We start from the raw sequence: 25617 nt of genomic DNA on the forward strand, positions 1-25617 counted from the left end.
GGGAGGTAGCTTAAGGGTCTTATTGTGCTGTAGATTAAGAAACTATACCAATAGCAGTGGGCAGTTACTACGTGCTTGGTTTTTGTTCGCTCTTTCCCTAGATTTTCGCTTCAGCCTGATCATTGCAAAACCATCACTCGCAGGGGTTGCCTGTCCCGTATAAGAAGGGCTAGAAGTGCAGGTTTCTCAGCGCCTCTGTGCCTTTTAGCATGAAAACATCCCTGGAAGGTATCATCTCATATAATGAATAATCATTTTCCAAACTGGAGACACGTGCACACCTCCTTTAAAAACAGTGTTTTCTCAACCTTGATTGAAAATGGAGTCACATCTGGAAGCTTTAAAAACTGCCAGTGCTCGAGTTCCATTCCCAGAGATTTCCCTGGCATGGGTTGCAGCCATTGGAGATTTTTGAAGCTCTTCAGGTAATTCTGAAGGACAAAGACTGAGAACCACTGTTGAAAGAAAAATATTCATTAAGACACACCCACCACCATGTAATTTAAATTATTTTTCTTGTGATAGTTGTTTAAATATGGATTAGCTGACACTAGATTGAAATTCCTTATGCATGTAGTTGTATAGAAAACACATTTACAAATTAAAAACTCCAAAATTAATAAATTCAAAACATTCATGGGTAGATGATGATGTTTTGCTAAGACTTTTGTGTATGTTTTTACTTCTGCGTAGTGTGTTAAATCCTTCCCGTCTGTATCAGTCTGGGTCCAACTGGGATTTAGAAACTACACAGTGATATAGACAAGGAAAGTTTGATTTAAGGAATAATTAAACTGTGATAAAAGGGTAGCTATAGAAAACTATATGGTACCTAGGCCTGAGGGAAGTGTCCAGGGAAGGACCAACTTTGAAAGGAGGCCCCTCCCCAAGGCTAGGGAGGATCACAAGGGACAAATCTGTGCATGGGGTGAGTGACAGAAGACCTGAGCCCACAGTGTCTGTGTTGAGGTGGTCATGAGAAGATGACACTAGACCACACCAGAGCCACAAGGTTGCTGAGAAACCGCCCATGCTGGACCCATGGCTGGAGCCATTGCAGGGTGGCCTCACACCCACCGCCTACCCCCACTTCCCCCAGCAGCTACAAACAGCAGAAGGGCACCTTCCTCCTGCAGTGTCCCTAGGGTGCCCTCTACTGAGAAAGCTCCATGTTGTACTCACTGAAAGGAGACATGTTTAAAGGAACTCTGTCATTATTGCAGAGCAAGTGTTTAAGGGTGACTTTGGAGCAAATAGTCAATGACTCGGTCACTGACATAACACCCTATCCAGCCAGCCAAACTCCTTTACAGGTTTTCAGCACTAGCTCATAGGCTGCTGTGACCCCTTCTGAGCAGAACTGCTCTATGTTGTGTTCCAGTGTATCTTTATACTAGCTCACCATGCTGTGTGGAATCTTTATTTTTTAATGAAATTGGCTTATCAAACAAACATAATTATAGTGTGCGTAAGAATCACCTCCAAAGATTCTGATTTGGTTTTGCTAGGGTGGAAACTAGGAATCTACATTTTTTAATAGGTACCCCAATGATTCTAACGATGGTGGTCCCTGAGATATAGTACTTTGAGTAATACTGGTCTGTGTTTCTCAAATACAGACTATTTGAGTGTAGGAGTTGTATCTTACTCCATATCATGCCCTTATCCCCAGCAATGCCTGATGATGGGTTAGTGTTCAACAATGTGGGCCGAATGAGTGAGACAGCCGGCTACTGAAGAAGTCAGGGCAACCTGCAGTGCTGTTAGGAAAGTGTCCCTTTCTAGCACCTTCTCAGAGGGTCCTTCTGTATCCCATATGCGAAATTCTGACTTAAGACTTGAAGCAGCGGGCGCCTGTAGTCCCAGCTACTCGGGAGGCTGAGGCAGGAGAATGGCGTGAATCCGGGAGGCGGAGCTTGCAGTGAGCTGAGATCCGGCCACTGCACTCCAGCCCGGGCGACAGAGCCAGACTCCGTCTCAAAAAAAAAAAGACTTGAAGCAGCTAATACTTTTTCATTGTTTGACTTAACATGATTATCAAACTTATACTAGTTTTCTTTGTATTTACTAGGGAGAAAGAGCAAGAAACACAAGAAGAGGAACGTTTGATGGAAGAAAAGAAAAAGAAAAAGCAGGAAGAAAAGAAAAAGAAGGAAGGTGCTCAGAAAAAGGTTTGGCTGAAGTTCCTACTTCATTGCCTTTGTATCATTGTGTCTCATTTGCATCATCATAGCCGTTACCTGACAAGGTTTCATTCTGTTACTTTTTAGATCAATATGCCAAGTCTATAATTAGCAAATAATAGATATTCTACTGGTGAAATAAATACAGGTGACAGCCGTAAATGTCTAACTTGGAAGTGGAAGTGTTAGAGCTGTGTTTTAAGGAAGCTGTGTTTTAGTTGCTGGTGGTAACATGTGTCCATGTTGTTCTACTTAAAATGAACTGTCCTGAACAACCATGTCTAATAAATGAAGAAAGGGCCATTCAACTGATCTTATTAGAAAAGCTAGAAATGTTTTTTTTTTTTTTTTGCAGCTTTGGCAAATGTTCTTTTATGAATGCTATTAGTAAAAATTAAAGATAAAAGCCCCACTGTAAACTTTATAGTCAAGCGTGAATTTTTTGGCATTTAAAAATACCAAGTTATGCCATTTGTCTTTGTTCTTACCTAGTTTAATGTATCTTGTAGTTTAAACTGTATACCTGTTAGAGCCTGTTAAATTACAGAGTTTAAGTGAGCTCCAGATAGAATTTTGTGCCTTTAGATTAATATTGATATGTAATCAACGGCATGTAGACAGTTACACATTTTTCCCACTAATAAATTGTCATAAATAAACAGGGCAAAAACTCATTTTAAAAATTTTCAATACTAAAAGTTTGCTTATAAACTTTCATAGATGTGTACATTCTACACATTATTCCTGAAGAGTTTCTTTCTTTTTTTTTTTTTCAGGCTGCTGATCAAAAAACCAAAGGTAAGTTTATTTATGTTTAGGGGGGTACATATATGATGGTACCAAAATTTTTATGGTCAGGATAACTTTTTTTTTAATTGATGGTTAAAAAATGCGAATCTAAGCCTGCCTTTGAAACTATTTTTTATTATTCATTGTGAAATTCCTCATTTATCACTGGTTTTACATCCACATCTCATTGGCGTTTGGTTAATCAAAAATGCCTGAAGAATGTTATATTAGCTTTCCAAGCAAAGCTTTTTTTTTTTTTTTTTTTTTTGAGACGGAGTCTCGCGCTGTCACCCAGGCTGGAGTGCTGTGGCCGGATCTCAGCTCACTGCAAGCTCCGCCTCCCGGGTTCACGCCATTCTCCTGCCTCAGCCTCCCGAGTAGCTGGGACTACAGGTGCCGCCACCTCGCCCGGCTAGTTTTTTGTAGTTTTTAGTAGAGACGGGGTTTCACCGTGTTAGTCAGGATGGTCTCGATCTCCTGACCTCGTGATCCGCCCGTCTCGGCCTCCCAAAGTGCTAGGATTACAGGCTTGAGCCACCGCGCCCGGCCTCCAAGCAAAGCTTTTACATTTTCTTTTGGTTTGATTTCCACCAAACAGGATTGAACTGATAAAGTTGATTCAGTTTGAATAGGAACAACAAAAGGATGTCTGCATTTTTTTAAGGTTCCAATTTCTCATTGCCAACTATCCTTTATGATAAAAACGATACATTCTTTCTGGATTCCCTCTTTGCTTATTGATATGTAAAAGATTTCTCTTTTTATCCTTCAAGTCCAGAATTTCCTAGTTATCATAAAAGGTGTTGGTGGAAACACACACATTTCTCGCTGTAACTCAGGCACTCCTGTGATGTGCTGGAGATTCAGGATGAACAAACGGAAAGCCACACTTCAAGCCTCTTCATTTTATACCTGTATGTTTAGTTATTTCCCAGTGGTTAAGAGCATACACTCAGGAGTCACATACACTAGCTCTGTTTAATTTGGGACAAGTTACTTCACTTCTTTAGGCTTCAGGTATCTCATATTTAAAATGAGAAAGGCTGGGCGCAGTGGATCAAACCTGTAATCCCAGCACTGTGGGAGGCCGAGATGGGCGGATCACGAGGTCAGGAGATCGAGACCATCCTGGCTAACATGGTGAAACCTCGTCTCTACTAAAAAATACAAAAAACTAGCCGGGCGAGGTGGTGGGCGCCTGTAGTCCCAGCTACTCGGGAGACTGAGGCAGGAGAATGGTGTAAACCCAGGAGGCGGAGCTTGCAGTGAGCTGAGATCCGGCCACTACAGTCCAGCCTGGGAGACAGAGCGAGACTCCGTCTCAAAAAAATAAATAAATAAATAAATAAATAAATAAATAAAATGAGAAAGGTAGTGAATGGTTCCTACCTCATAAAGCTGTTACAAAGACTTAATACAATTATTTGTCAATTAAAAAATAAAATGTAAAAGACAAAAGACTAATTGAGATCATGCAGGAAAATGGCTCAGTACCTAGCATATAACTGGTGCTCAGTACAGGTTTACTATAACTGTTATTCTGAAGTTTTTATTTTCCACTGGACCATCATGTGTACACAGCTGTACATGTAGACACATGCACTCTCGCAGCTAATACTATGCTTTTGTGAGACATTTATAGTTTTCAAAGTTAAGGTTATATATATTATCTCATTTGAACTTCATAGTTGAACAGGAACGGAATTTGTTTACAGATCATCTCCTAGTGTGAATTAAGAGGCTGGTTCTTGCTTAAGAACCAGTTAATGGTAAAAACAAGACTTGAGGGAGCCCAGGTCTCCAAGCCTCTAGACTAAAGTCACATGAGCAGCATAGCAAAAAGGACATTTGTCTCTCTTATACTCTCAGAAGCACTGTGAATTTACATAACACTTTTCCAGAAGGGTTCTAAAGGGTTATGGTACGTAGTTGTGTATGAATTTATGATCTTGAATGAAAAACAATGGTTTCTTGCTATTGTCATTTCAAAATACAGAATTAACTGTTCTGGATCATCCATTTCTTCTTTTTTTTTTAACATTTTGAATTTTTCAGTCTGATTTAGTACCAGCTATATTCTTCATTATTGTCATTGTTTTCTCCTCAAGTAGTGACAAATTGCATATTACTAAATAGTGATTGTGAATTACATTGTCCCACCACTTTATGCAGAGCTATTATTTTTCTATTACTGTTCTGATGAGAATTTTCTTTTACTTTTTTTTTTTTTTTTTGAGATGGAGCCTTCCTCTGTCACCCAGGCTGGAGTACAGTGGCATGATCTTGGGCTCACTGCAACCTCCGCCCCTTAGGTTCAAGTGATTCTCCTGCCTTAGCATCACCCCACCCCCACCCTGTAATTTGGGATTACAGGCGTGCATGGCCACGCTTGGCTAATTTTTTGTATTTTTTGGTAGAGACAGGGTTTCACCATGTTGGCCAGTTGGTCTCGAACTCCTGACCTCAAATGATCCACCCCCTCCTTGGTCTGCCAAAGTGCTGGGATTATAGGCGTGAGCCACCGCACCCAGCCTCTGTTGAGAATTTTCATTGCTAACTCCAAACGCTACTGGATTTTTCTCTTATCCTTCTGTATCCTCTAAAATACTGTTCCTTTGGGTACAGTTTATCAGTAACTACTAACTAGCCTTAGAATGGGTTGTAGTAATAATGTCTTTCCAAACAAAAGAGGCTTTTTGAATTATAAATAATTTAACAGTACTGCTAGGTAATTCATTGATGAATGTTAGCAGCATCAAGGTTTACGTTTTTCTCAGACTCTTCGTTATTACTGATTCAAACCAAAATTCATTGCCTGAGAAATATTGGTTCCAACTTTCTGACTGGACACTTTTGTCAGGTGACACAGGCTGGCCTGACTGTACATATGATACATGTTATAGTACTAGTATTAGTGTTCACATATAAAATTGATGGTTTTCTAACATTCTAGTATTTTGACTTCCCTCCCTTGCTCCAGATTGTGTGTCCATGAGGGCAGGGGCCACATTTGCCACAAGGCAACACCCATAAGTCTCAAGGCCCTGCGTTGTTTGAATATAAGAAAGTGTTTAGCAATTTGAGAGAATCTAAGAGTTGGATACTCTTTAGAGAGAGGCTACAGTTATAAATTAGATTGTATAATATACTGAATCAATTAACACTGTAGAAGTTTGAATAAATTTTGGTTTTGATAATTAGCTCAAACTAGACCAAATCAATTAGAAATTCCCTTGCTCTACAATATTATACACCACTCAACTAGTAGTATTAGTAAAGCCGTGCCCCGATTATTTAGCATTATATTTGACTTAATTTTCTCAATAATAGAAATGCTTTAAATGTGGGTTTGTTTTAAACATTTTCAAGGAATGTTTTAGAATATATGGCATGCTTATCTATGATACCCCTCTACCTTCTCCTGGAGAATATTAGCTACTCTAATCCATTCTTAATAGATGAATCTTCATTATAGCGTTAATTATACTTTAAAAAAGTTTGCATCTGGCTATAACCATCGAACTTGAACTACGAATTTTTATTTAAAAGACTAATGCTGAACTGAAGCTAACTAGAAATATATCTTTTTTGAATAACTTAATCTAATATGTAGCATGCTTTCCTACCCTCCCCCCACAAATTTGAAAATCAGATTTCTAGAAAGTCTGCTTTGTAAAATTACCACTAAACAGAAATTTTGTTCCTGGCTATCTTTTCAAATTCTGACCTGTGATGTCTTTGTTTGGGTCATTTCCTTTTAAAATTCAGGCCAAGTGAGTACGTTCATGTGAAACACTATGCTGCCAACATTCATACCCCCCGTCCTACCCTGATGTGATGATGGGAACCACGTTTTCTCTGCAGCTGGGAGATACACTCAGCCCTGGGGGTTTTCACTCAAATAGTTGATTCACTTTGGCTTTCATCAGTTTCTTCCTCTTGACTCCCCCTTGATTTTCCTCTATGTCTCTGAGTCTGCAGACCCTCCAGTGGGGCTGATGTCCTGCACTCTTAAGGAATCTGGGCATGCTCCTGTACCTGGAGGCCTTTTCCTTGATTGTCTCAGACTCTTGGGTTGTTGTCGTAGTCAACTTTTTCTTAGTTTTCTTTCCTGTGATGAAAAACAAAAGTTATATATTCTCATTGAAAATAATTTGAGATTAAAGAGAAATTAAAGTTCACTTGAAATTCTTCTATCCTGAGATATTTACCCATTAACAGTTTGTTAGCCATCCTTGAATGCGTCTCTCTACAAATTCATATACATAAATATATATTTATATGGACTCTCCACTGCTCCCCCACAGTTAGCACTCCTGGATCCCTATCCCTTCAAGGAGCTGCACCAGCAATTTGAAAACCTCTGTGGGAGCCTATTCATAAACTAGCCCTTTGTAAATTCCACTGAATATTGTCTTTGCTTTGGTGACCAAAGAAAGAGACAGCCGAACACAGTGACCTGTTACCCTTAGTGAGACCCTAATGCTCTCATACTGGGGGAAAAGGGAATCAGATATAATCCTGTTGCCATTAACTTGTACATTGTAGTTCTCTGTGGAGTAACTGCGGTCCAAGTGTCACTGCCGACTGGCATGGGTTTTATGACCACCATGAATAAATAATCAGTTTTCTTTATTTTCGGCACTGCCCTTAATTTAGGCACAGGTAATAATAGCTTTATTTGTGATGTGATGACCTTGAGAGCCTACGTTTTCAGTATTGTTTTCTGGGTATTTTCATGGATTGAGTGAGGGTTTGTTTTAATGATTAACTATGATAATTCTCATAAATGTGAAAATTTAATTCAGTGGTTTTAGCCAGATTTAAGTTCATAAAGTAGATGTTTTCATACAAAAAGCTCAAAGTTAATCTTACCGTGTATGAAAGTGAATATCTTCATGACCCATTGTAGTTCATGCTCCATATCATTAATGAATTATGATTTTTTTTTTTTTTTTTTTTTTTTTGAGGTGGAGTTTTGCTCTTGTCACCCAGGCTGGAGTGCAGTGGTGCGATCTCGGCTCACTGCAATCTCCACCTCCCAGGTTCAAGCGATTCTGCTGCCTCAGCCTCCAGAGTAGCTGGGACTACAGGTGCGCACCACCACTAGCTAATTTTTGTATTTTTTCATAGAGACAGGGTTTCACCATGTTGGCCAGGATGGTCTCAATCTCTTGACCTCATGTACCGCCCGCTTCGGCCTCCCAAACTGCTGGGATTACAGGTATGAGCCTCTGCGCCTGGCCTGAATTACGATTTTTAAGTCATATACATGTGAATTTATACTTTTTTTGAGAGAGAGGGTCTAACTCTGTCCACCCAGGCTGGAATGTAGTGGCACGAACACTGCTCACTGCAGCCACCACCTCCGAGGCTCAAGTGATCCCCCCGTCTCAGCCTCCCAAGTAGCTGAGACTACAGGTGCATGCCACAGTGCCTGGCTAATTTTTGTATTTTTGTATACAGACAGGGTTTCGCTGTGTTGCCCAGCTTGATCTCACACTCAAGCAATCCACCCACGTTAGCCTCCCAAAGTGCTGGGATTATAAGCTTGAGCCACCAGTTCAGCCTAAATTCATACATTTAATTAGTATCCTAATCTTGTTTGTAAAGAGTATAATATCAGTTTTGCAGTGAGGTATTAAACTTTACCGTGCATTCAGTTTGTAATTGGTAAACAAAACCTCTAGGTTCTTTTGTTAATAATGTAAGTCAGTTGAAGCCGTAGTCTTCCAGTAGTCTTCAGTTGAGTGATGGAGGTTTTAGAGTCACAAAGTATTGGCAGTGTGCTTAGGCTCATTCTAAATATATAAAGTTTTCTATCAATCAGAATGAAAAGTAGTGAGAATTGAGGTTTATAGCATATCTTCCCAATTTTATAGTCACACATAGAAATATATGTTTTTCATGTTTTTTCTACAGCCACATAATGGGGCTGGAGACATAAGTATTCTGTATTTGTTATCAGTATAATTGTTAATTTTAGGAAGGAACTTAGACACTTAGGATGTTTTTAAGGCTGAAGGAAATGCCTAAGAAATTGATTGTATGAGATATCTTCAGGGGATGGCATCTTTTAGGTTTTGAAATATTGGATATTTCTTTCTTTGGCTATGTTGTTTTATGTTTAAAGTGTTTATTTTACTGTTAAATTCCAAGGGGGACATATAAATATTAAATTTTTTCCATGGAAACAAAAGAATGTATTAAGATGAGACATTTAAAAAATACATAGGTTATTCAAAAGGGTAAAAATGTATTGCCAGAGCCTCCAAGTAGGTACATGAACGTGTAAGTTCTTGAACAAATTGTGAAAGAAAGGAAGTGAGCCTAGTGAGCAAGGAAGGCTCCGGGGGCGCCTCCCGAGGGCACTTCTCCTTAGTCTCAAAGTGAAAGTTCACATTTCTGTTTCATATAACTTTTCACTAAAACTTTAAACACAAAGGCAGTTTCTAAGTTTAGACAAAGTTACAGTTTATAACTCTAAACGATGCTGACAGTCTGCTTTCCAAGAAATAATTTGTTACCCAGACCAGTTTCTTTTCTGTGTGTGTGTGTGTGTTTTTTTTTTTTTTTTTTTTTTTGAGACAGAGTCTTGCTCAGTCACCCAGGCTGGAGTGCCTGGCTCGATCTCTGCTCACTGCAAGCTCTGCCTCCTGGGTTCACGCCATTCTCCTGCCTCCGCCTCCCGAGTAGCTGGGACTATAGGCACCTGCTCTTTTCTGTGTTTTTTAAAAACAGCTTTATTGAGTTATCGTTGACATTCTATTTAAAGAGAACAATTAGATAAGCGTTGGCATGTATTCACCTGTGAAACCATCGCCATGATCAAGATGACACCCGTCATCCCTGAAGGTGTCCTCCTGACCTTTACTGATCCATCTCTTCTGCCCCCACCCACCCCCCATCTGTCTCTAAGCAAACACTGATCTGCTGTCTGCCACTATAAAAGAGTTTTTATTTCTAGAACATTGTATTGAGGGACTCCTACACTGTGCCCTTTGGCCCCTTTCACTCAGTGTATTGCTTTTGAAATTCATCCATGCTGTAGTGTGTATCCGTAGTTCATTCCTTTTTATTGCTGAGCAGTGTTCCATTGTGTAGGTGTATCACAGCTGTTTATCCTCTTCATTCTCCTGTTCATGGACATCTGCGTTTTTCTAGTTTTGAGCTATTGAGTAAAACTTCTTTGAATATTTATGTACAAGTCTTTATATGGCTGTATACTTTCATTTATCTTGCGTAAATGCATATGATAGGTGTATGTTTCATTTTTCAAGAAATTGCACAGCTTTTTCCCAACGTGTTTATGCTATTTCACAGTTCTACGTCTTCACCAATGCATGGTATGGTCATCTTCATAATTTTCGCCATTCTAATAGGTGTGTAGTGGTATCTCATTACACTTTTAATTGGCATTAACCTAATGATTAATGATGTTGCACCTTATTTTCATATGCTTATTTGTCATCTGTACATCTCTCTTGGTGAAGCGTCTTTTGAAGTCTTTTGCCCATTTTTCATTGTTATTTATTTTCTTTTTCCAGATTGGTTTCTGAGAGTAAATTGGCCTCTAGAGTTGGGCAGAAAGACTCATCACTACAGCTTAGTTGTCTACATGCCTCAGTCATTTCCCTTCTTTCTGTGTGTGTAGTTACTTGCAAATAGTAATACCAGAAAATATGCACTTTCAAAGAGAATCACATTTTATCTAGCTTTTAGCATAAGTAAAGATTACATTAATAAATGAACTAAATATTAGTCACATTTTACCACCTAGAGATGGCTAGTTAATTCATTAATTAACTTAAACAGTTAATAAATACCTGTTAGATGGCAGAGATCAGTTCCCTGTTCTCAAAGAAGAAAACCGCAGACATTGGGGTCTACTTGAGGGTGGAGGGTGGAAGGAGGGAGAGGAGCAGAAAGGATCGCTGTTGGGCACTGGGCTTAATACCTGGGTGATGAAATAATCTGTACATTAAGCCCCCATGACATGAGTTTACCTGTATAACACACCTTCATATGTACCTCCTAACCTAAAATAAAAGCTTTTTTAAAAAGTTCCCTGTTCTCAAAGAGATACTTTAGTGGGAAGAGCCAGGCAGATAAGCAAATATATGTATATGCAAATGAATGCAATAAATGTTCTGGCATTGTAACTTCTTTATCTCAGCCAGGTATCAGTAGGTCAGTATAAGCATTTCATGGCCAGTGGTGGGTAGGGGAACAGATGCTTCCAGGTGTGAGAAGTCAGGCTCTAAGGAAAGTACAAAAAGGAAATTTTACAATGTTGGCAGCAGAGGAGCTGCTGAGTGAGGTGGCAGCCGGTGCAGTGAGGACCCAGCAGATGGTCAGTGAAGTTGGTTGTGATTTATTTATCTCACCCTTTCTACCTGAAAGGATTTAGGTTTGGTCATCTTTTCATCAAATATTTGTATCTCTATAAGAAAATATACCTATTTTTAAAAGTAAGTGAGAATTGAAAAAGGGAAATACTGATATGAATGAGTTAAGTGCATACTAGAGCTGGGCCACTCCCAGCTGTGCCCTAAGTTTGCTATGAAAGCAAGGACAAGGAAGGGTTGCCTTATCCCAGTCATCTTAAACCCATCCATCAGGTCATTAAAACTGAGCACCCTTACCAAGCTGTTCTACCCAAAAAAAGAGTTGAAACTGTTTTTTAGCTCTTTTGAGAGAGATGGAAGGTGGGAAGCTGGCTCATAGAGTCCTTGAACACCTTCCTAAGGACTTTAGATGATCTTCTAGACCAGAGTGGGAGCCATTGGAGAGTTTTAAGTGGGAGAGTGACATCATGAGATTTGTGCTTTAGAAAGATCACTGAACATGCAGAATTGAAGATGAATTAAACAGGAGGAGAGAGGGCTGGAGGCGGCCGGGCGCGGTGGCTCAAGCCTGTAATCCCAGCACTTTGGGAGGCCGAGGCGGGCGGATCACGAGGTCAGGAGATCGAGACCATCCTGGCTAACACGGTGAAACCCCGTCTCTACTAAAAAATACAAAAAACTAGCAGGGCGAGGTGGCGGGTGCCTGTAGTCCCAGCTACTCGGGAGGCTGAGGCAGGAGAATGGCGGGAACCCAGGAGGCGGAGCTTGCAGTGAGCTGAGATCCGGCCACTGCACTCCAGCCCGGGCGACAGAGCGAGACTCCGTCTCAAAAAAAAAAGAGGGCTGGAGGCAGCAGGTACAGTTAGACCAGTGCACAGTTCAGACTCCAGCTGACTAGCTAATTGGCAGGGGTAGACAGGGAAGGGTAGTGATGATTGATAGAATAGGCAGAACTTAAGTGGGCTAACTAATCATTTGTTCCAGCAGATATTTATTGAGCACCTATTTACTTGGTACTGTGCTGATTGGCTGATTGCTATGGGAAGAAAATGTTAAAATAGAGATACACTTCCCACTCTCATGGAGCTGAGTCTTATGAGGAATGGGCATAAATCTCAACCACAGTGATACATGTATCCTTACTAACTGGGATGGTGACTGTGTGACAGCATCAACAAAGGAGGCCAAACTTGGCAGGAGTTGTGGAAGGCATCCCTGGGTAATGCAACATGGAATCTGAAGGGTGAACAGGACCCAACTAGGCCAGGGAACACTCCTACATGGAGAGGGAACAGCATTTGTAAAGAGCCTGTGGCCGGATGGAGTGTGACATTTTCCATGAACTAAACAAACAGGAAGCTGTGAAATAGGGTATGAAGTGAGGCCAAAGCGAGAGATGGGGATTGGTCTACCATGCGAGGCATCAAAGAGGAGTTGTGCTCTTTTGCCTAAGAGAATAAGAAGGCTTTTCCAAATCAGTTTGAAATAAGGCCAATTTTTCTCCTCCTGCACCAGCCTTGTCTTACTAAATGTTGGAGTCGTTTAACTTTGGCTCCCTCTTCTGGCAGGTTGTAGGATTACTGCTATTTCACAATTTATCAGTCCTGGGAGAACACGTTTGAAACATAATTCCACTTAAATCTTCTGTGTTTCATGAGATTTAGGATTTGCCGTTTGTTCTGAGAGCTTATTCAGTTCAGGATGATTTAGCATGAAAAGAGATGTGGTCAAGAAGGAGTTAAGGGAACTGACAAGCTCTGCACCCAGTGGACTTTCTTTGCTTTTAATGTTTTGTCCAGTGTGTTGCCTCACTTGGAGAGTGTTATGATCAGTGTTACAAATGAGAAGATTATAGGACAGCCAGTGTGCATTAATGCTGTCTTGATTACTCAGCTTTAACATATGCTGTTAGCAACATTTTCTAAATTGATCTTCTAAATAAGCCTGTTGTTTAAAAATAACTTAGATATACTTGCATATATGATAAATAGTACATTTTCTTACAGCAGGAGTATCCAAGGGCCAAAGCAACCTTTTAATGAAATGATTCTTACTGTTTATAGTCATTATTAAAATAATTTTGCTTTCTTTTAACATTTATGTCATCTAATCTGTGATGTATTGAGAGTGGCATTTAGTACCTTTTAGAGAGGTAACTGTAATATGCTAGAATAGAAAATACTTCTGAACGGCATTTCTCATTAGCAACAGACACTAAGTTAATGTAGTTTGTAGTTAATGAGTCTGTGCTCATTTTGAGTTGGGCTCCAAACGTTGCCACGGTGATGCATCAGCCAGAAGCATCCACTGAACAAACAGAAGGCACCGCTTTGTATCCCTCCGGGACTACTGATGAGCACAGCAGATGGACCCTCCATACTCAGAGGGGTCTTCTGCTCGCATCTCTTTGTTCTAAGGCAACTTCTCGCCACAATGTTTGCTGCTGTATAGGCTGCAGAAGAAATGGTAATAACAAAAATATTCCTTGGAATCACTGATTATGTTGGCACAAGAGAATAGTTCTCTTACGTGGTCACATTTGCAAACAGTCTTACATTTCAGTAAATTTAAATTTAAAATATTAAACTCTGAATCTTTGAATATATATTCGGAAATGACTAGAGTTACTGGTTGATTTTTGACAATTTTTTTCATTGTGTGGGGTGTCCATGCATAAGAGGAGTTCTATACTTTATCTTACAAAAGCTTGTTTCTTAAGTTCCGAGATGACATTAGTCATAGGACATATCATCGATTCAGTAACGTCCTGTTCACAGAGGTGGAGCATGAGTGAGGAAACCTTGTTATGTTTATACACCAATTGCAAGGTGCATTCAAATTTCAGAAAGAAGATGTGTTAAAATGTGTAGATTAAAATGTCCCTCCCAGTTAGCATTTACCTATAAAAAGTTACTTTTAAAACATACCGCTGTCATCCATTTCACACCTACTTGTTACTTACTTTAGACTGATGGTGGCGGCCCAGGGGGTTCTAACTGAGGGTCCTTTTAACAGTGATGCCATTCTAAGGAAACAGTGGTATTCCTAGCTCATACCACATCCTGTGATGCTGTCTAGGTAGATGGAAGATTTCAGTGTACTACTTGGGCCAGGCGCAGTGGCTCATGCCTGTAATCCCAGCACTTTGGGAGGCTGAGGCGGGTGGATCACCTGAGGTCAGGAGTTCCAGACCAACCTGGCCAACATGTCAGAACCCCATCTCTACTAAAATTACAGAAATTAGCTGGGCGTAGTGGCGGGCTCCTGTAATCCCAGCTACTAGGGAGGCCAAGGCAAGAGAATCGCTTGAACCCAGGAAGCAGAGGTTGCAGTGAGACAAGATCATGCCATTGCACTCCAACGTGGACAACAGAGCAAGACTCCATCTCAATAATAAATAAAACTCCTTGCTAAAAAAGTCTGTACTCTTAACCAGATTTTGGCTGAAGAATATAGAAACTAGCTGTTATAAGCAGAAATGGGTTTAAAATAAGGGAGACTGGGTGCGTATACTATCACTGAAAGGGCTGAAGCGGGCTAAACTCCAGGCTGGACCCTCGGAAATGACTCCCCAAAGAGTTCCCTGAGGAGCTGCTACCTCCAGGAAGAATTGAGAGGCCCCACTGGCTCTCGACTTCCAGAGCACAGTGCCACTGCCGCAGACCAGGGGTCAGGAAGCAGCACTAACACTGTCTCTCACAGCCACGAAAGGAGCAATTGGCAATGTGGCCCCTGCACAGAAACTGCCACTATTTCCAATACTATGGTTACAGGCACCCACAGCCAGTACCTGCCAGGTCACATGCACTCACATGTAACTGGGGGAACCAGATCCTTAGCCTCAGCTCTCCTTGCAGGGAGGCTGCATAAGCTGTGTGCCAGGTTTGTCAGTCCTGCACCAGGTGTGCCTGTGGTGGTGGGTGGGAGAGAACACTTTGACTACTTGCTTTGTAAACATTTAAAAAATAATGGGATTGCTGTTCATTAACGTTCATCTAGCGCCCTAACACTTTCCAAACTGTTGGAGATATGAGAACCAAATTAAGGGGGGGAGGTTTAGAACCGGACTAAGATCTAATCCTCCATTCCTGAGTACAGCTGTCATTACCTCTTCTAAATTACTGCAGTCTCTGCCTTCCTTCCCTTCTTTGGGTCATTCTCTGTGGTTCTTCCTTTAACATGATTATTTAACTTCTGTGGCTTCCATTGCTTCTGAGAGAAAGAGGATTATTATAATATAAATGCTTACTGTGTACTAAGTGCCAGTCACTCTTCTAAACCATTCTTTACATAGATTAGCATTCAGTCCTCAAGGAACTCTCTCAGTAGGGGATTCTTAGCTCCCTTTTATCCCCCTGCCCTTGCCCGCATGTTACGGATGGCATGACTGAGGGATGGAGAAGCTAAGTAACTTAACCCAGGAAACCCAGCAAAGAAATGGCAGAGCTGAAGTTTCAACCCCAAGTCCATACTCTTAGCCACTGCACTCCCTCTCAGGAGAAGTGTATGGAATTGATAAAACCCCAGTTCTGAATGGTGATGATCTTTGCTGGGGGAAGGTGGAGTATACAGTCAGGGAGGGAGAGATAGATGGGGCTTTGGTGGAATGGGGACATTTTATCTCTTAAGCTGGAGATTGACTCCATGGAGATTTGTTAATTATTTGGTCTTTATGCCTTTTTAAAAATGTCTTAAATATTTCTAAATAAATTTTTAAAGAAAAGACTGCGTTGGTAGTATGACTTGAGTGATTGAATAAGATAGAAGCATCTCGGCGTGCTCCCACTCCCTGCTCCCCTGCTGTGTTCAGTCCCGGATGAGGAATGTGAGGTGGATCATAGGGAACTTCTTTTCCCATGTTGCGTTCCTGCTGGGGTGGCGGAGCCGAACAAGGAGGGCACCACTGCCTCCTCCCAGCCACATGGCTCTAGTGTCTGCACAGGGTCTCAGAGACCTCAACAGCTTGAAGTGCTTGTTGAGCTCAGACAACCCATGACTGCACAGCTGTTCAGCTCACCGTGGGTTAACAATTGTAGCAGCCTGTCTCTAGAGTTTCTCTCTGAAACTGGAGGCCCCAGGCTTCTCCTAGTGTGGCAGCCAGGCGGGAACACTGAGGAATATCCATCCGTGGAACCACCCAGTGCTCTCCCAGCTACAGGTCAAGTGGTACAATCCAGAATCCTTCCAGAGTCTCTGCCTACCTCTCCAGCCTCCTGTGAAGCAACCCCGCTAGGCTGCAGCCCCCGAAGGCGAGAAGCTCTTTTCCATTTCAGGGCCTTCCCATGCACTGTCTAGGCTGGTGGGAGTGAGTTTGTAGGTACAAGGTGCGCACACACACACAGACATACTTTACCTCGCTAACCCTGACATACTTTTTCGGGCTCTGCTTAATTGCCACTTTCTCAAAGGAGCTTATGGAATCCCTAAATTAGGTTCTCTTGCCCCACTGCTCCTTTTATCATGCTTACAATAATGTGTAAGTTTGTATTTGCGAAATCATTTTAAAGATAATGTCTCTTCTACTATATGATAAACTATAAAGACAGGAACCATATATGTGTGTGTGTGTATGTTTTGTTTTTTGTTTTGTTTTTTGAGATGGAGTCTTGCTCTGTCGCCAGGCCGTAGTGCAGTGGTGCAGTCTCGGCTCACTACAACCTCCACCTCCCAGGCTCAAGTGATTCTTCTGCCTCAGCCTCCGGAGTAGCTGGGACTACAGGCGTGCACCACCACGCCCGGCTAACTTTTGTATTTTTGTAAGTAGAGATGGGGTTTTACCATATTGGCCAGGCTGGTCTCAAACTCCTGACCTCGTGATCTGCCCGCCTCGGCCTCCCAAAGTGCTGGGATTACAGATGTGAGCCACCATGCCCAGCTGGAACCATATTTCTTTTTTTAGAATACTCAGTATTCACAGTGCCTGGCACAGAATAGGAACCCATTAAATATTTTCTGAATAAGGAGAGGGTAGGTGAGGATACTGACATCTTTTGGGGGATGGAGCGAATGATAGGCAGATTGCATGGGAAAACAATGAGTTTGAGCCCTTATTTACCCTACTTCCTTTTTTTTTGCAGCACTTAATACCTGGTGAACCATGTCTCTTACTTACACTTCATGTTTATTATTGACCTTTGACCTTTTTTCTCTGCTAAGATGTGAGCTCCACAGGCCCAGGAATCTCTTGTTTGTTCATTGATACAGCCCAGAAGAGGCTGAGCTGTAGAAAACCTCTATTTATTGAACGAATGAGTACCTTCTGTCTCTGTAAACTAGAAATCCAGGCCATAGATTGAGAGAAGCTGGATGGCATCAGGATTCCAGAGTGCAGGAAAAGTTTTAAGCCGTTACAGGAAGGAGGTTTTGGCAGTCCATGTTAGGTTAGTAAGAGGAATTCTTTGTGGCAGGGGGTGCTTATGCTAGTGTTGGTAGGTAACAGCTCATTGCTGTTTCTGAGACTACGTGTGGCAGTGTCAGGTGGTCTGGAAATGACTGAAGGTTGAGATGATACAGAAGCATGGATAGCAAGCATAGTGAAAGGAAGGAAGGTCGGGGCCTTGGCTGTTACCGATGGCAATATTGAAGTGACTGAGCATGATGAGACTCAAGCCAACTAAAATAGCTAGGAAAGAAGCAGAGAGAATGGGGTTGCAGCCAGGACTTAAGAAAGCTCAGACCCTAGCAAGGGTAGACTGGAAGCTAAGGAGGCTGGGTCAGCAAGGCAAGTTCCTTCTGTCTTGGTATCTTAGAGATGACAATGTAGTAGAAAAGTCTGAAAAGGAGCTCCTTCAAAATAATGTTCTCCAAAGTCTGAAGGGACAGCAGTCTGAACTTCATGTCCATACTATAGCCTGTCGTTTTAGAAAAAGCAAAATGTGGGAATCTATCTATTTGGCCCTGTTATGACAATACTATCTGAAAATTTTAGCTGAAAGAAAATTCTTGGAAAGAAAATTGTTTTAAAAGACTGTTGCTTTCTTATATAAAGAGTTACCATCTACCTTTTCACCAGCAGATGTCGCTCTCATTTAAAAAACAAAAGGCAAAAGTTTACTAGGCAGAGAGTAACCAGAATTTCCAGCTTGCTGAAAGTTTTTTAAAATTATGTAGTTATTAAATGGCTGCTGTCTTAATTTTTCTTAAATAAAACAAATAATTTGTTGAAAATCATGAAGAACTAAAGTTCCCATTGCCTTCCTGTATTCTCTGGCTGCATGAAAATGCTGATGTGTAAAAGGGTAGGTTCCCATGTGAGTCCCTATCTTTGAGGTATGGCCCTAGAGTCAGGTCTTTTTGAAGAAGGGGAGTGTCAAGATTGCTTTGATACCCTAGTTTTTTGGACAGTAATAGACCCATAAATGAGGATCTGAAAAGAGTTTATGACTAGACCCAAAAAATGCCCATTTAATTTATGTGTGGTATAAGAATAGATCCAGATTTTGAGATCCTCCACTTATCACTTGAGATTATTAGGTGGCTGCTTGATTCAAAGATCCAAAAAGTACTGGCTTAAGTCAAAGATTTATCACTACATCATATAAAAGAGACCCAGAGGTACAGCTCAACTGGGTCAGAATTCCCCATTCCTGTGTCTGTTGCTTTGCTGAGTGAGGCTTCTCTTCCCTTTTCTTAGGGTCCACAATGACCTGTAGACTACCAGCCATAGCATTAGCATTGCAAGCTGGAAGTACCACTGTGAGAACAAGTATGTGGGTAAACTGAGTGTGCCATGCTTGCTTTATACTTCAGGGCCCTTGGTCTTTTTATTAATTGAATACATGCTTTGTGGCATTTTTTTTCTGTTTGTGAAACAATGTGCTAGTACTTTAGTGTAGAGCAAATAGTTGTAAGGGAAAATCTCCCACCTGAAAAAGCTTGTGATCTGTCACAACTTCTAGTTTCTCAATCTCTGTTTCACTTTCAGTCTTTATGAAAACAGGTAATTATTTAATGGTTTCCAAGAAACTAGCTTAAACTTTATCCTTTTCAATAAAACAATACCACTTCTAGACCAGCACCATTCAATAGAAATAATGCAAGCCACAGATGTGAGCCACATAAATCGTTTTAAATAGCCTAGATGCATCATTTAAAAAGTAACAGGTGGAATTACTTTTAATAATGTATGTTTAACTTGATATATCCAAAATATTGCCATTTCAATGTGAAATCAACAGCAAAATTGTTAATGAGGTATTTCTCTTTTTTTGGTACTAAGTCTTTAGAATCCAGTGTATGGTTTTGTTTGTTTTGGGGTTTTTTTGGATTGTGTTTGTTTGTTTTTTTGAGACGGAGTCTCACTCTTTCGCCCAGGCCGGAGTCTGCTCACTGCAAGCTCCACCTCCCGGGTTCACGCCATTCTCCTGCCTCAGCCTCCCGAGTAGCTGGGACTACAGGCGCCCGCCACCTTGCCAGGCTAGTTTTTTGTATTTTTAGTAGAGATGGGGTTTCACCGTGTTAGCCAGGATGGTCTCGATCTCCTGACCTCGTGATCTGCCCATCTCGACCTCCCAAAGTGCTGGGATTACAGGCATGAGCCACTGCACCCGGCTTACAATCCAGTATATGTTTTAATACTAAGTACATCTCAATTTAGACATCAAGGCTCAGCAGCCACACTTGGCCAGTGGCTGCTGTACTGGGCAGCACATGATCATACCTCCTCTCTTCAATTGTCTGAGATTTCCAGTCAGTTGCACAAGCTTTAAATACTCTGTGTGTCTTCTTTATTTCCCCAGTTCATTGTTGATTCACTTAAGTGAGAAACCTAAGTGCTCCAGTGCCTTCCTACAGCAATCAACACAGTCCTGGACTCAGACTAGGAAATTCTTGTTTGACTTTTGGATGCGTTCAGTGTGAAAGAAAGCTTCCTTCAAGCAGCACTGTCCAGTAGGTAGTTGAAGAAGGAGGCTGGACTTCGAGCTCGAGGGCAACACTGGGACAGTACTCAGGCATCAGTAGCACAGAAATGATGGTCAGAGTGGTGAGCATGGACACCCACTCTCCAGAGTCCAGGGCTGGAGAACGAGTACAAAGACTTGAAGGCCATTAGCAGTGAGAGGGCCAGCAGAGCACAAAGATGTCTCTGAGGGACACAGGAGGGGCGTGGGCCGCGCATTCAGACAAGCTTGATGTACTTGTACTCATTCACTGATCCTGTTGTGCTTGTAGCTCAAGGCTATTATATAGTAATAGCACCTGCGTTTCTAAGAGAGTAATTTCATTTCTCCTAACTTAATATGTTCCTGTTTCTTCTTGATAAGTAGCATCATTTTAACTTTTCATTCAGTAACCATAAAAAAGATTATTTTCACAATTGGAGAGGAGACATGGAATAGGTTATTTAATTATTTATTTTTTAATTTTTATTTTCTTGAGATGGAGTCTCGCTCAGTCACCCAGGCTGGAGTGCAATGGCGCAATCTCAGCTCACTGCAAACTCTGCCTCCCTGGCTCAAATGATTATTCTGCCTCAGCCTCCAAAGTAACTGGGATTATAGGGGTGTGCCACCATGCCCAGCTGGTTTTCATATTTTTAGTAGAGATGGGGTTTCACCATGTTGGTCAGGCTGCCTTGAACTCCCAACTTCAGGTCATCTGCCTGCCTTGGCCTCCCAAAGTGCTGGGATTAAAGGCGTGAGCCAGCACGCCTGGCCTATTTATAATTTTTTTAATTAAAATAAGACAACACCTACATAAGACTTTGGGATATATTACTAGGATTTTTCCTCTAGAAGGTTTCTATGTCTGATAGTCTAATATTACAAGTGGTTTCTGTTCCCTATAATGGTATCTGGCCCCTTTCCTGTAGGTCTAGCCTTTGGGCCAAAAAGATGCCCAGGGGCAGTGAGACTCTGACCAAGGTCATTCCCAGAATTTTAGACTTTGCTGACTATATGGAGTTTTTTCCCCATCCTTTAAAAGTGTAAGGGGCATTCTTAGTTCACCTGCCAGTCCTGCTCTACTCACATATCAGTTATTCAGGGTGGAAAGGGAAGACTGGTTAGGAATACTTTGAGTCTTAAAAAATGAGGCTGCCTTAGATGTAAGATTGACTGCACATAAGGCATCAGGCAGATAGCACACAGGAAACCATATTCCATATCCAAATGTCTCAGAATTTGGTGGTTTATATTGAAAAAAGGACTGATAACATTCATTTATGATTTGCTTACTTCTTCCCTTCTGTAGCATGAATTCCTTTTCCTCTGAAGGTTTTGAAGAAAAACAACCCTAAATTTGTCCTTCAATCATTTAAGAAAGATTAGCAGCAGCATGGTGGAAGAGCATGGTCAGAGATGTGAGTTCTGGTCCCAGTGGCAGCTGGGTCAGTCACCTCAGCCAGATCCTCTCGGCTGGATCCTCTCGGACGGATCCTCTCGGACGGATCCTCTCGGACGGATCCTCTCGGCCGCCTGCGTCTGTGCAGATGAGGGTGGGACTGGATGATTTCTAAGGTTCCCGTCAGCTCAAATTCTTTGCTCCTGAGTCCTAGCCTAATTGTTTCCATCAGGTTTTGAGTTCTGGAGCATTTTCTTCATTTCCAGTCTTTTGAAAGGCAAAATGACAGGTAGAAGTACAAGTGCAGTTGGCACTCCTTATCTGTGGCTTCCGCATCCATGGATTTAACCAACTGTCAATCAAAAATATTTGAAATATAAATGGACAGTTGCATCTGTACTGAACATATACAGACCTTTTTTTCTTGTCATTATTCCCTAAACAATACAGTGTAACAGCTATTTATATAGCATGTAAATTACATTAGGTATTATAAGTAATCTAGAGATTATTTAAGTATATAGGAGAGCTGGTCATGGTGGTATGCGCCAGTAGTCCCAGCTATTTGGGAGGTTGAGGTGGGAGGAACACTTAAGCCCAGGAATTCAAGTCCAGCCCACCCTGGGCAACACAGTGAGACCCCATCTCTAAAAAAAAAAAAGTTAAAAATTAAAAACAACGAAAAGTATGTGGGAGGATGTACGTAGGTTATACGCAAATAATAACCTGTTTTATATCAGGGACTTGAGCATCTGTGGATTTTGGTATCCAAGGGGGTTTCTGGAACCAGTCCCTCTTGGATACTGAGGGATGACTGTACTTTGACTTTTATAGTAGCCAGCCATCCAATGTCAGTTATTTACAAAAGAGAAACTGGGTTTTTCATCACAAAAATTTCTGTAGCTTGCTAATAGTTCTCTTTTTTTATTCTCCTCCTCCTCCTCCTCTTCCTCCTCCTCCTCCTCCTCCTCCTCCTCTTCTGCTGCTGTTGCTTTTGAATTTCGTAGTAAAAGAACCAATATTCCTAGCTTCCCAAGAAGCACTTGTTGAGTCTAGAATAAAACTTTTGAGCTGGGCACAGTAGCTAATGCCTGTAATCCCAACACTTTGAGAGGCTGAGGTGGGTAGATTGCTTGAGTCCAGGAGTTCAAGACCAGCCTGGGAAACACATCAAAAACCCATCTCTACTAAAGATACAAAAAATTAGTTGGACATGGTGATATGCATCTGTCATCCTAGTCACTTGGGAGGCTAAGCTGGGAGGGTCACCTGAGCCTGGGAAGCCGAGGCTGCCAGTGAGCTGTGATCATGCCACTGCACTTCAGCTTGGGCAACGGAAGTGAGACCCTGTCTCAAAAAACAAACAAAAAAGCCTGGCCGGGCACCGTGACTCACGCCTGTAATCCCAGCACTTTGAAAGGCCAAGGTGGGTGGATCACCTGAGGTCAGAAGTTCAAGACCAGCCTAGCCAACATGGTAAAACCCCATCTCTACTAAAAATACAAAAATTAGCCAGGCATGGTGGCAGGCACCTGTAATCCCAGCTACTTGGGAGGCTGAGGCAGGAAGAATCACTTGAACCCAGGAGGCAGAGGTTGCAGTAAGCTGAGATTGTGCCATTGCACTCCAGCCTGAGCATCAAGAGCAAATAAAACTGTCTCAAAAAAAAAAACAGCAAAAACAAAAAAACCTTTTGAGGCAGATACATTAAAGTGTGTGAAAAAATAATTGCTAATATGCTGATTGTAATTTTAAAATACATTGAGTGGTTTTAAGTTTACCGGACAAATGTCTATGTATTGTGCTCTCAGTTTTATTTGGAAAGTTGCTATTGTGAAAGAGACAGCAAGTTTTCTTCTCTGTCGTGGGTTGTATTTCCATTTTTTATTAATAGGCTGTATTATTTAGAGCAATTTTAAGTTTACAAACAATTGAGCTGAAAGTACAAAGTTCCCATGTATTCCCTCTCCTTCCCACCCCTGGTTTCCCATATTTGTGTGGAACATTTGATACAACTGATGTTCTGGTATTGATACTTTTTTTTTTTTTTTTTTTTAAAAGACAGAGTCTTGTTCTGTTGCCCAGGCTGGAGTGCAGTGGTGCGATCTCAGCTCACTGCAATCCCAAGTAGCTGGGATTACAGGTGTACGCCATGACGCCCAGCTCATTTTTGTATTTTTAGTAGAGACAGGGTTCACCATGTTAGCCAGTGTGGTCTCAAACTCCTGACCTCAGGTGATCCACCCACCAAGGCCTCCCAAAATGCTGGGATTACAGGCATAAGCCACCGTACCCGGCCAATACATTATTATTAACTAAATTCCACAGTTTACATTAGGGTTCACTATTTGTGTTATACACTCCATGAGTTTTGACATGCACAATATTGTGTATCCATCATTGCAGTTTCCCTGCCCTAAAAATCCGCTATGCTCCACGTAGTCATCCCCTACTCCCCTGGCAACCACTGATCTTTCCACCAGCCCTGTAGCTCTGCCTTCTCCAAAATGTCACGTAGTTGGAATCATACGGTATCTACATACTGTGGATTTTCTACATACTGTACTTTTCTGATTGGCTTCTTGAATTTAACAATATGCATTTTTAGTTCCTCTATGCTTTCATGACTTGATAACTAATTTTTTAAAATCACATAATGTTCCATTGTCTGAATGCACCAGTTTATCCATTCACATACTGGAAAACATCTGGGTTGCTTCCAGTTTTTGACGGTTATGAATAAAGCTGCTATAAACATTTGTGTGCAGGTTTTTGTATGAACGTTAAGTTTTCAACTCATTTGGGTAAATACCTCTCAGCTTTTCTGTTATTATAATTAGCTGAAGGTCACTATCAGGAAAATATATATCTATTTCTATTTGAAGGCCCCTATACATTTAAGAATCAACTTCAACTTACAGTAAATAGGTTCTGCACCTTTCTTTTTTTTGAGACGGAGTCTCGCTCTGTCGCCCAGGCTGGAGTGCAGTGGCCGGATCTCAGCTCACTGCAAGCTCCGCCCCCCAGGTTCACGCCATTCTCCTGCCTCAGCCTCCCGAGTAGCTGGGACTACAGGCGCCCGCCACCTCGCCCGTCTAGTTTTTTGTATTTTTTAGTAGAGACGGGGTTTCACCGTGTTAGCCAGGATGGTCTCGATCTCCTGACCTCGTGATCCGCCCGTCTTGGCCTCCCAAAGTGCTGGGATTACAGGCTTGAGCCACAGCGCCCGGCCTCTGCACCTTTCTTTAAAAAGAAAAGATATAATGGATGTTCATTCCATATAAAGGTAAAGAACTTTAAAGTCTAAAGTAATTAGAAAAAGTATTTCATGTCTATATCAAGTCCAGGGAAATAGGAGCAGAGACAGGCTGGACATAGGGAAGAGGAAATCTGTGGACCCTGAAATGCTAGCCATCACAAAATTAAAACTGCATGTCGTGTTCTCTGGGTTGCACTTAAACCATAGGCTTTCAGAATTAGAAGGAGCCTTAGGGTGTCAGCTAGTCTAAACCTTTCATTTCCAGATGAGAAAACTGAGGTCTAGGGATATGAAAATTAGTGGAAGTGAATCCAAGTTTTTGAGGTCTCTAGCCTTAGTGGTTTTTTATTTCATCAACTAATTTCTTTATATTATGTTGCTGTCTCTGCATTTTTTAAACTTTATATGTTTGAGAAAAACACTCCTCCAACATTTATGTAGCACTCACTGTTGTCAGGCACTATGCTGCCATAATTTACAGCCTAGAGAAGAAGACAGTCATTTAAAAAAGTAATATACACAATGCTGAGTGCTGTGCCAAATACCGGGTACTGTGGATGTTCAGTCAGAAGCACCTAGGTGAGTGGCTTAGGTGAATCACAGGAGGTTTGGAGACTGGCTTAGGTCAGTCACAGGAGGTTTGGAGAGGAAGTGACATTTAGTCTGATATTTAAAGAACAACTAAGAATTGCCACATTTTTTTTACTCTGACATTATCAATTGTATTATGCAGTATTTTGTGTACCACTAAGAAAGA

At 41.4% G+C, this 25617-nt stretch overlaps 1 protein-coding gene across 10 annotated transcripts in view; it reads left to right on the forward strand.

The window, feature by feature from the left end:
* The window catches only part of TNRC6C (trinucleotide repeat containing adaptor 6C), a 156731-nt gene that overhangs the window by 45598 nt on the left and 85516 nt on the right, over positions 1–25617 (forward strand). For 7 of the 10 annotated variants that reach the window (XM_033182343.1, XM_033182342.1, XM_033182341.1 and 4 more), the window contains exons 1-3: positions 297–425; positions 2072–2171; positions 2960–2981. In XM_033182343.1, coding sequence (XP_033038234.1) covers positions 388–425; positions 2072–2171; positions 2960–2981 — 160 coding nt within the window. In that variant the 5' untranslated portion in view covers positions 297–387. Of the gene's footprint in view, positions 1–296; positions 426–2071; positions 2172–2959; positions 2982–25617 lie in introns of those variants that run through there. The other 3 variants (XM_033182348.1, XM_033182345.1, XM_033182347.1) reach the window with 1 other exon arrangement.

The sequence above is a fragment of the Trachypithecus francoisi genome, unplaced genomic scaffold (assembly GCF_009764315.1).
Source record: "Trachypithecus francoisi isolate TF-2019V2 unplaced genomic scaffold, Tfra_2.0 Lachesis_group20, whole genome shotgun sequence".
Classification (NCBI taxonomy): Eukaryota; Metazoa; Chordata; class Mammalia; order Primates; family Cercopithecidae; genus Trachypithecus; species Trachypithecus francoisi.